General features: G+C 34.2%; 1 protein-coding gene across 3 annotated transcripts; it reads left to right on the forward strand.

Moving 5' to 3' along the window:
- The first annotated feature begins 556 nt into the window (after window positions 1-556).
- URE (urease) lies at window positions 557-11,394 on the forward strand. Of its 3 annotated transcripts, XM_022043998.2 has the most exons (19): window positions 557-692; window positions 881-1,042; window positions 1,249-1,322; window positions 1,412-1,457; window positions 1,531-1,636; window positions 2,612-2,754; window positions 4,272-4,382; window positions 4,955-5,118; window positions 5,212-5,590; window positions 5,676-5,784; window positions 6,191-6,330; window positions 7,491-7,628; window positions 7,753-7,844; window positions 8,361-8,490; window positions 8,575-8,733; window positions 9,266-9,433; window positions 9,695-9,829; window positions 10,687-10,758; window positions 10,906-11,394. In XM_022043998.2, the coding sequence occupies exons 2-19, from the start codon at window positions 917-919 to the stop codon at window positions 11,125-11,127; spliced, it is 2,514 nt and encodes an 837-aa protein (XP_021899690.2). In that variant the 5' UTR covers window positions 557-692; window positions 881-916; the 3' UTR covers window positions 11,128-11,394. The 3 variants fall into 3 exon arrangements, with proteins under 3 accessions (XP_021899690.2, XP_021899691.2, XP_021899689.2); XM_022043997.2 differs by having other exon boundaries at window positions 607-1,042; XM_022043999.2 differs by lacking the exons at window positions 9,695-9,829; window positions 10,687-10,758; window positions 10,906-11,394 and adding an exon at window positions 8,955-9,077 and having other exon boundaries at window positions 602-1,042; window positions 9,266-9,376.
- Window positions 11,395-11,810: the final 416 nt, after the last annotated feature.

An 11,810-nucleotide genomic window follows, 5' to 3' on the forward strand; every position in this document is an offset into this window, starting at 1 on the left:
ATATAGAGATATATAAATATATATAATTAAATATATTATATACATGTATAATATATAAATAAAAATATAAATATATATGATAAAATATATTTATATATATTATATACATGTATTTATATATAATTAAATATATATTATATATATAATTAAAAATATAAATATATAAATTTACTTAAATATATAAATACATGTTTATATATATATATAAAAGAAGAAAAAAAATATAAGAAAAAGTGTCGGGTAGAAGAAATTAAAGAAAAAAGTAATATTGTAAATAATAAAAAATATTAAAGATATAAAAAAATATATCAAATTTTATAAAATTACTGAGTCAATGGTTTGAAAAAATAAAAAAAAAATCAAAAAAATCAAAACCATGATTTAAACAAAATCCTAAAATTATATAAATTTGCTATTTTTGTTTTATTTGCGGCACACCTCACAAACATTTAATTAAGATGTATTTTTATAATTCATTCTTAATCATTAAAAATAAAAATATAAATTCATTTAATAGTAAATAAATATCAGTGGAACTTTAAAAAAAAAATCACTCTATCAAATTATAAAAATATAATCTCAATTAAAATGATTGTTATTGCAACAACAACAGTGACAGTAGAAGTCTACATGTGGAAGTTACTCGTGATACTTCCATCTCCTGTTTAGTCAAAGCTCCGACAACTTCGAAGGTTCTCCCATCAAATGATCAAAATATGATTCTTCCTTTTTGATTCACGAGTCGGATGTTATCGCTTTCTGTTCGAGTTTCAGTTTTTGCGTAGATAATCATTGCAAAGCAATCGGTTATTTGACACAGATAATTCCAGGTTCTCAACAATCTCAATTAATTTTCTTTCTTCATTGATTCGGATTTCAGAGCTTCTTGTAGTGGCATTGACTTGGAGCCTGAAAAATGAAATTGACACCAAGGGAAGTGGAGAAATTAGGTCTTCATAATGCGGGATACCTTGCGCAGAAGCGTCTTGCTCGTGGTTTAAGGCTTAATTACGCTGAAGCTGTGGCTCTTATTGCTACTCAGGTAGTATACATTACTCCTTTTTTGTTATCGTTAAATGTCTAAACATAAATTTTAAGTTCCTTTCTGTTTGTATTCTTCGACATTTGCACGTGTCTTCATGTTGCTGCTTAGAAGAGCGTATGGTTTTGTTTATATGATATCTCCCTTGTGCGTATGTGTGTATGCTTTGTGGTTTACGATTATCTTGTTTTTATTTATGCTCATAGATATTGGAATTTGTGCGCGATGGTGAAAAGTCTGTTGCAGAGTTGATGGATATTGGGAGACAACTTTTGGGAAGGTACTATAAACATGTAACTTTTTATCATATCTTTTATGTTGCTTTAGTAAATGAATGACTCATTATTTTCTTCTTTATTCTTTTAACAGGAGACAGGTTCTTCCAGCGGTTCCAAATCTTTTGGAATCTGTCCAGGTTTTAAGCTTCACCGGGTCATTGCTAGTTTTATAACATTGTTTCTGTTGTCTTATAAAGCATATTGTTGCAGGTTGAAGGAACATTCCTAGATGGTACAAAGTTAATCACCATCCACGATCCAATTGCTAGTGAAAATGGAAACCTGGAGCTAGCTTTATATGGTTCGTTTATTCCAGGTAAAATTTTGTTCAATTTTTAATGTTCATATATCCTTCTTTAACGAGCTTCAGCAATTTAGTAAAAATTTCAAATTATTTACAAAGGGCCATCTTAGCTTCTAGCAAAGGCAATTTCCTGGTGGTAGCTTCGGAATCCAAGAGAAAGATAGTGTGCATTCTAAGGTCCTGATTTTTTTGTCAGCAAAAGTCTCTTCTACTATGAGCCAGATGCTTGGCAGCTATTCATATTGTGATTCTGAAAGCTTCCTGCATGTTCTTTCTTCTCCTATTTTCCTGGCCTGTTTCCCATTTCTCCCTGAAGGCCAAAAGGTAATGGTTAATTTGAGGGCCAAAACTTTTCCGGGAAAAGTTTGTGGAAATCTGAGGAATGATGTGGAACATATTTGGGCATGAAATGATCTTGATGCTTCATGAGCTGCATTATCATTATGAAGAATGAGTTCCTTCTACATGATAGAATACGATCAAATTGAACAGTTCTTCATATACTCATGTGTCTCTTCACCTTTTTTTAAATAACAAGTATAACATGTATCATAAAGATAGCAATTAGTTCTACTAAATCTTCCGTGTAATACAATGGTTCACCCATAACTAAAAAACAAGTATTTGAAACCCTTTCTCTTGAATTCCATCAATATCTTCTACCCTATCAAAAATTCTTTTGTTTCTTTCTTTCCACACAATCCAAAATATTGCAAGTGGAATAAACTCCAAATATTTTTGCCGCTCAATCAATCCCTTCCCATGTGTCTCTTCCCCCTATTTTTTATTTTTTAACGAATTTGCTTGATTTAATGTGTTGGTTCAAATTCATCAGTCTACTCACACATATTCTTTCAAGAAGTTTCACCGGTTATTTATTTAGTTTCGACAATTCCTACTCAAAGTATGTGTTCTTCTAGTTTCTGATAGACATTACTGTCAAATAATATTAATGATAATAATAATAATACAGTGATAATTCTGCAGTGCCTTCACTGGACAAGTTTCCTGCAATAGAAGACAGTAAAATTCCTGGTGAGATAATCTTTGGGTATGGAAGTATCAGCCTCAATCATGGAAGGAAAGCAGTCATCCTCAAAGTTGTTAACACTGGAGATAGGCCAGTCCAGGTCCCTTTAATTTTTTGATAATTTCCTCTTTTAGCAATTACATTTTCTTTTGTGTTTAACTTCCAATCTTGTTTTCAGTTTGATGAAGATCTTAACTTAGTATCATGTATTCTACTTGTAAGTGTATTGAAGAGTCAGTTACTGGTTTTGAAAGGCATTCTCATGGGCAGTGTCAACTGTTAGATTACAGTAGTCGGAAATGTTGACAATCACAGACTTTAAGAAGTGTTCAACCACATTTCGGTTGAATTCTCTCTAACTTTTCCTGCAGAGCAGCTGGATTTGTTTTAGGAATGGTTTTCAAGATTTTAAGTCTGCCAATTGAAAGAACTGGATCATATTTTATTGGTGTGATTTTCTTCCTCTGCAAGTTTCTGCCTGTGCTAATGTGACAATGGCTTGGTCTTTATTGAAAAGAATAAAAGAAAAGAGTGAAGACTCTGTATACTTTCTACTCCATACATTTTGGATCTGGACTAGGGTGTTTGATGTAGAACTGATTAAACTTCTTCATTGCTGTTCATAGTCCAAATTGATAAGCATATCTCTCGCTGTATGTCTTTCAGCTGTTGATGTGCCCTTTCAGACTCAACTTCTTGAATCACTCATTTTCTTTTGAATCCCTGATCAGAGAGTTTGGTCTTTAAACTCCTCAGGCATTTTTTCTTGCATACCTTTCCTTTCCTTTTTGACCCCTAACCCTTTTATCCGAGAATTTACCCTTTGATCAGTGTTTTTGGTAAGTTGTTACTCCCTCTAGGGTTAAGGTCTTTGTCTGCATTGTTGTTCTTAACAGGCTCAATCTTCAAGTTGAATCATGGTCTGCCAACAGGAGTTTGTGTGATGTGATCTCAAAATACTGAGTCTCGTAGCCATATTTAGTTGTACTGTGATGTGACTTGGAGACTTTGGGCCCATTTACTTGCCATTTTGGGCTTTTGTTGAGTTTCTCCTCTGAAATTCGAGGGCTTTATATTTCTTCTCTTTGTGGTGTTGGAAAAAAGAAAGGTCATTTGTTGTGGTGGGGGGGTTTGTTGCCGAGTTTTGAGTGTTGTGGGTGGAGAGGAATGCAAGGACCTTCAAACATTACCTCTCTCGTCTTTTACTTGTCTGGATAGATTGACTGTTTTGGCATCTCTTTTGGCTAAGGAGCATAGCCTCTGTAATGATATTTCTTTGTCTACTTCTGATGGAAATTGACCAGTTATTCTTCACTGAATTGTTTCTATTGCCTGGGCCTTTCTCCTTACCTGTTCATCTTTATGAGGACAATTAGAGCTTCTCTATTACACCTTTCTTTTCCTATATAATAATTTTTTTTATGCTAAAGAGAAAGAATAATTAACTTCTAAATTGTTCTCTCTCTCTCTCTCTCTCTCTATTTATCTGTCTATCTATCTTCCCCCTTCCCCCCTCCCCTCCTCCCCACACACACACAATCACCCTTTCCTTTTTCATTTTTCCAGGGGAACATTAGCAGAAAGATGATTTTGTATCATATTTCAACTTCATTTCAGGTTGGCAGTCACTATCACTTTATTGAGGTGAATCCTTACTTGGTTTTTGATAGAAGTAAAGCATATGGCATGCGGCTGAACATTCCAGCAGGGACAGCTACAAGATTTGAGGTACCATATGAGATTCTTATATCGTAGTTTGCGGTTTATTTTCAATTTAATAAAATAAGGTACATTTTCAGCTGCTAAGCTTATATAGATAATTCTTTTCTGTTTATTGGTAATTTTTTCTAATCAGAATAACCTAGGACAGTGGTATCTAATCCTTTGAGAAAGTAGTTTCTATTTTTCGATGTTTTTGTTTGTAAAAAGAAGTTATTGTTAATCTGTATGAAATAACATGCATTGATCAGTATTTCAAAAAAAACATGCATTGATCAGAAATGGGATTAGATATAACTGATTGGAGGTTTGTGATCATGAAGTTCTCTGAATTTAAAGTACTTATACAAATTTTTTGGAGTAGATTATTATGTTTTCGAGAGGCATGGATGTTTCAAAAGTTACGGCATAAAAAATGGAGTTGCACAGTAAAGCTTGTTTTTCCATGAGAAATTTACTTTATAATGCTACCAGAAACTTGTCCTCTCTCAGTACACTCATTATGCAGTTTGTTTTCAGTTTTTTAATAATATGGACCATGTGTTTCATGTTCTTTAGTGAAAGTTCTCATATCTTACCAGCCTGGAGAAACTAAAAGTGTCACACTCGTAAGTATTGGAGGTAGGAAAGTGATCAGAGGAGGAAATGGCATTGTTGATGGTCCTGTTGATGATGCTAACTTGCAAGCAGTTATGAACTCTATAAAAATAAGAGGATTTGGAAACCTTGAAGAAGCAAATTCTAGGTTAGGAGTGTTTAATCAATATTTCTGCTGCTTATTTCACATTTCTAATTTATGCATTCTATTGAATACCTGACCTGCTAAGTGGTTTTTCAGTGAGGGTGTTACTGGGAGGGATTCTGCTTTTACTACTGTAGTTTCACGTGAGGCATATGGTAACATGTACGGGCCTACAGCGGGTGACAAAATTCGGCTTGGTGATACTGACTTATTTGCTGAAATCGAAAGTGATTTTACTATTTATGGCGATGAATGTGTTTTTGGTGGTGGAAAAGTTATAAGAGAAGGCATGGGCCAGGCATGTGGGCATGCACCATCTGACTCTTTGGATACTGTCATCACAAATGCTCTTATCATAGACTACAGTGGAATTTTTAAGGCAGATATCGGTATTAAAGGTGGTTTTATCGTTGCCCTTGGAAAATCAGGCAATCCAGACATCATGGATGGTGTATTTCCTAATTTGATAATCGGGGTAAATTCATTCATAATGTAGAGTGAAGTGTGGAAGGTGCAATCAGCTGCGTTATTAATGCCAAGTAGTTCTCATTATTTACCAGGTTAACACAGAGGTTATCGCTGGAGAAGGAATGATAGTAACTGCAGGGGCAATAGATTGTCATGTGCACTTCATATGCCCGCAACTGGCTTATGAAGCGATATCAAGTGGTGAGCTAAATATCTAGAAAGTGCTTGTGGCTTGATGGAGACAAACATGGGCATGTTACACAAATAATATCTAGATGACATTAAAAATAGAAATACTTTGTAGCCATATTATGCTCGTTTGGCATATACACGCTTGAGGATATTGATCCTGTATTTCATTTTTGCTTTTCATGCCATTGCTTGAACCTAAATTTTACCATCTGTAATGGCTGATTCCAACATCTTTCACTTCAACAAGAACTCTTATGCTTCAATTTGTGAACCTTATTTGTATTATTTGAAGCATGTTCCACTGCTAAATAGAATGATCATATTAAACATATGATGAAACAGAAATTCATTTCACATGTATCTTTTTTGAAATGTTAAAATTAGATTTTTACCCTAAAACTTCAACTTTCTGCAGGTATTACGACTATGATTGGAGGTGGAACAGGACCTGCTGATGGGACTCGTGCTACTACTTGCACACCATCTCCTCTGCAAATGAAGTTGATGCTGCAGTCTACTGATGGCCTACCACTAAATTTCGGCTTCACAGGAAAAGTATGCTTTGATCTTATCAACTTATCACCCCTTCCTTTTAATCCTTATCCTGTAGCCATTTGTGTTATGTGCTTTAGGAAAGGAGAGACTTATTATCACCTTTACCTGCACTATGATGTGGCTTGGAAGTTCTAGAGTAGACTTTTTGATACTTTTGGGTTGGTGTGGGTTGCTCCATCTTCAATGTAGTTCTTCGTGAGCTTGAACCTGTGTGGAGTGGGGGGTGAGAAAGGGAGTTAAAACCCTTTGGAGGGAAGTACTGTCTGCGAGTTTTTGAGAACTAAGGTTGGAGCAGATCACAGGATTATCGATGATTGATTCTTTCCTTTTCAGTTTCTATGCGAAACTATGACTTTTTTTGGCTTCTCTATGGGCTAAGGCTCATGGCTATTTTACAGATATTCCTATTTTGCGTTACATAGACACTGGGGGCAAGTATTGATTTTTCTTTTTCCGATTTTTTTCTGTTTTGCCCTTCGGAGTGTAGAAGGCCGTAACAAGACATCTTATCTTCCATTTTTGCATTTCATCTTCTCTTATCTTCAATAATATTTCTTCTTCTGTTAAAAAAATGGTAAATTACCAAATTATCTCCCAAAATTTGACACTTGTTATAATTTAATTCTTAATTTTTTTTCTCTACTATTTGGTCCCTAATATTTTATGTTTGTTTCAAATACTCAATTTCCTCCTATTTTCTAATAGAAAAAGGTACAATTGTTAGATAATGTTTAAATACTTGAATAATAGCTCAAGTAATTGAAGTAATAAATTATTAATAATAATTAGGCCTGTTATTGTTGTTATTAATTTATTAATTTAATTAATTAGTTAAAATTATTTTTTAAAATATTCAAATATGATATAAATATTTTGATTTTTTTTATTAGAAAATGAAAATAAACATTTGAAATAAATAGAAAATGTTAGAAACCAAAATGTAATAAAAGAAACATTAATAGCTTAATTGTAATAAGTGCCAAATTTTGTGAACTAATTTGATAATTTGCCCCCAAAAAAAAAAAATGAATGAGCTAAAGTCTCTCCATCAACCTCATTGTTTTTGTATATTATGACTGAGTTGATAAGATTTTTAAAGTGCCTCTGCATCCACCTTAGTTCTGAAGTTTAGTTGTTTGATAATTCCTTATTCCTTCCAGGGGAACAGTGCCAAACCTGATGAACTGCATGAAATAATCAGGGCCGGGGCAATGGGATTGAAGCTGCATGAGGACTGGGGAAGTACTCCTGCTGCAATAGACAATTGTTTGACTGTTGCAGAACAATATGACATTCAGGTTACCCCTTTTATAACTTATTTTTGCAGAAAATTGTATGACATTACTAAAACATGTTTTTGTGTAGATTTTGCAAATATCTAATGAGATCTACATGCACAACCATCTGTCTTGGTTTTGGCAGGTTAACATTCACACTGATACTTTAAATGAATCTGGATTCGTGGAACATACAATTGCTGCTTTTAAGAAGAGAACTATCCATGCATACCACAGGTTTAGGCATTTCAATTTCCCAGTGACTCATAGTTCTGCAATCTGTTTTCAGTATCCACTGTGTTCAAATAGACATTTTGACTATTAGGTACTAATGTTGCAATATTGTGAAGATTAAAACTCCAAAATTTTATTTTTTGCCAAATTTCTTTTGGGTACCTTGTGAAGAGGATTTAACATTAGAGAATGGTTTTGGCATTTAAGGTCTCAGTGCATTTGGGGAGTTTTGGTGGAGCTCTATATCTTATCCCTTTTAATGTGTCACATATTCCCTTTTGATGGTTTAAGAATCTTATAATTTGCAGCCAATCTATTGTAAACTTCTGTTTCCCTGTGACCTGTTCATATAATCATCTTCTTGTCTCTATTAAAGATCACCAAGTGTTACAATTTTCTGTCAAGCATAACTGTTTTTGGTTTGTTCTGCAGACAAGATGAATTTGTTATTTTCACCATACTTTGCCTTTTTCAAAACTTTACGGCATTTATATTTACTTTGAATGTTATTTTGAACAGTGAAGGTGCTGGTGGTGGTCATGCTCCAGATATAATCAAAGTATGTGGTGTTGAAAATGTACTGCCATCATCAACAAACCCCACGAGACCATTTACTTCCAACACTATAGATGAGCATTTTGACATGCTGGTATGAGAGTATAATAGCAATAGCGTTAATGGTACCGAATGTTTCATGGATGTTTTGTTCTCATTAGGGCTCACATATATGCAGATGGTCTGCCATCACCTGGATAAGAACATTCCTGAAGATGTTGCCTTTGCTGAATCAAGGATAAGGGCTGAAACAATTGCTGCAGAAGATATTTTACATGATATGGGTGCAATTAGCATTATATCTTCTGATTCACAGGCCATGGGTCGCATTGGAGAGGTTCTTGGTTTCATGCATTGTTTTCACCTCTACTTAGTTCTTCCTCACATGCGGTTATTCATAGATGATGTTTGTTTAGTAATGTTCCTTGTTTCTATGAATATTGGAAATTTTAGTCTGATGAGAAAAGCTACCCAACATTAACTAATATTATGAATAATCTGACTTCATCAGTTATTTGAAGCATCTAATTGGTGATATGTAATAGCAATATGTTTTAGGTTGAAATCATCCATAAACAAAGGTGTACTCACACAAAAAGTCATCTGATGTTGGACATCAGCATCGTGACTGCTATTGAAAGCACAATGGCTTAACATCTGTGATTTTGCATGCCTGTGTAGGTATGTGATAGAGAAACGTTTTCTCATCAATTCAAGAAATTGCTTCAGTAATGCATGATTCTTCTGAATGCAGTCTTTTTAACTCTTTTAAATAGCGTCTTAATATATTTCTCCACTGTAGTTTTGTTTGTACATGGAACATATTTGGCTATGTGATCTAAGAAAGAGTTGAATTATTTTCCTGCCAGGTGATATGCCGAACTTGGCAAACTGCCCACAAGATGAAGACACAAAGAGGATTATTGGGCCCCAATGGATCAGATAATGACAACTTCAGGATAAAAAGATACATTGCAAAATATACCATAAATCCAGCTATAGTTAACGGGATTTCTGATTTCATCGGTTCAGTTGAGGTATACAAGTATTGACCTATTGATTTCATGCATTTTCTCATCTATTGCACGGCTAACGTTGTCCTGTTGGACTTCACAATTTCTGTTGTTCAGGCACACAGTAAAACCTAAAACAGAAATTCAACTAATTGTTAATGCATGTGCCTTTTTGGGAGCATTTAGAGACAACTACTATTAGTTGTTCTGTAACCCATTAATTTTTGGCATTTTAGTTCTCAGTAGAATTGTTTGTTTGCTTCTTTGTAATACATGTTCCTGCAGGTGGGGAAGTTAGCTGATCTTGTTTTGTGGAAACCATCTTTCTTCGGAGCAAAACCAGAAATGGTGATCAAAGGTGGTGCAATTGCCTGGGCAAATATGGGCGATCCAAACGCAAGCATACCCACACCTGAACCGGTAAATCTCATTTTTCATGCGGAAGTATTACTTGGAAGATTGACTTTCCTTCACAATTTTAAGCTTTTCTGTAGTTTTAGATGAGAAGTGGTCTGTAAAATTAACTAGATAGGACTACATATTATGGAAATATTTTTGTGAAGGTTAATAAAAAAAATTTCAATTATTAGAATAAAAGCCCTTCTATATTAACTTGAGTTTTAGAAAAATGAGTTATTTAGGCTATTATTTCACATGATATCGGAGTTCGAGATTTAAAGCCTGAATCCTAGCTGCGGCTCTGGATTAAATTTCAAAACTACAATATGATGGTTTTTTGTTGATCTATGTTTTCGACTTGTGGGCTATATGAATGGCCATGTTAGATATATCATTAATAAATCACTATTTTCCTATGAACTTAAGTTTTCTAAATCATTGATAACCAACCTCTTGCTTCACAGAAGATGTAAATAATACTTAGCAAGATAACATGTTGAAACAATAGAATGAATGACCAACTATTCCAGAGATTGAAGCTTAGGATGTAAGAATCGGTCAGGACCTGTTGTTTTGGCTTAAATTTTGAGATGGTAACTCAATTTATTATTCCACATGATATCAAAAATTAGAGGTTTAGAGTTTGAATTCTAATGGTCATCTTGTTTCTATTAGTTAAATCTCATTGCAAGATAGTGATAGGTTTATATTTGATTTAACTTTTAATCTAGTAGATTTGCATGTAAGGAAAAGCGATAGAATATAAATAATAAATTGAGTAACTTCTTATTAAATTAATTTTTGGATAAAACTGGTGGCCTCACCTATTATTTCTAGTCAATGTAGCATATTCAACTTTTATTAAATGCGAGTTGCAGGTAATCTTGAGGCCTATGTTTGGAGCATTTGGAAAGGCTGGTAGTGCAAATTCCATTGCTTTTGTCAGCAAGGTATGAATCTTCTCCTTCTAGGTCTCTCTCCCTCACTTTCACTCACTGCCCTCTCTCTCTCCTCTTGTGGTCAAAGGGGAAAAAAAAACTCATTAGGCATGACTAGTTCTTTTGTTATTTTTTTTTTTCTTCTTGTGCAAATTACAGGCAGCACTAGTAAGTGGAGTAAAAGAGTTGTATGGACTAGAGAAACGAGTAGAAGCGGTGGGTAACGTAAGGGGACTCACCAAACATCACATGAAGCTTAATGATGCCCTTCCAAACATCACGGTAGATCCAGAGACATATAGGGTGACGGTAGATGGGGAGGTTCTTACCTGCAATGCAGCCACTTCCGTTCCGCTTTCTCAAAACTACTTCCTGTTTTAGGAATTTATTTTTTTGGGGGGTTAAAATAAAATTATCAACACTTGTTGGGAAAAATAAAAGTAAAAAGAGAGAGAGCTCAATTTGCAGAGAGGTTCCCTGAAGTCATTAGGTGCCTTCTGTATTCATCGAAGCAAACATGTAGCAATTGCAGTTGTCTCTTGAGGAGGACTTTTTTGTTCTATCCAAATAAATTATGCCTCTCTTCTGTCTTCCATCATGTGCAACTCTTTACCTCTTAAATAAAATCATGTTTCGTGTGGCAGAGAAGATCAGAGAGGGATCATGTGTAATATTATTGTGCTGGTTGAATGATGTGGATTGGTTCCTGAAGAATAAAATTTCTAGGAAAATCCAGAAACTGTTTTTTTTTTTTTTTTTCTTTTGTGGAAAAGAAATTACTATACCGTATTGGTTAATTAGAAAAGCTTTTGGGGAGGATGAGCCAAAAAGAAGTCATAGCTGAACGAACCCCTTGAAGCACAAATAATCTTTCTCTAGAATAGGGTGGTGAAAGTAAGGTCTCACCCTCAGGCCTACTCAAACCCATGAAGTTTGAACTTAAGATGAGATTAGTTGTATTTTACAAGAACAAAATCTGTAATTAGTTTTTTTTTTTTTTGGCTTTCTAGAGCTAAAACCAATTAACTGCAAAAACATATATTTTTTCTATATGTGAATGTAAA

Source organism: Carica papaya, chromosome 6 (genome assembly GCF_054855325.1).
Source record: "Carica papaya isolate Zhongbai chromosome 6, ASM5485532v1, whole genome shotgun sequence".
Taxonomy (NCBI): Eukaryota; Viridiplantae; Streptophyta; class Magnoliopsida; order Brassicales; family Caricaceae; genus Carica; species Carica papaya.

What these genes read in the sequence shown, in the direction of transcription:
- URE (XM_022043998.2), top strand. Translation starts at nt 917, where the DNA reads ATGAAATTGACACCAAGGGAAGTGGAGAAATTAGGTCTTCATAATGCG. An exon ending in CTTGAAGAAGCAAATTCTAG is followed by an intron (nt 5,119 to 5,211) that starts GTTAGGAGTGTT and finishes GTGGTTTTTCAG; the next exon opens with TGAGGGTGTTACTGGGAGGG. An exon ending in ACTATCCATGCATACCACAG is followed by an intron (nt 7,845 to 8,360) that starts GTTTAGGCATTT and finishes TATTTTGAACAG; the next exon opens with TGAAGGTGCTGGTGGTGGTC.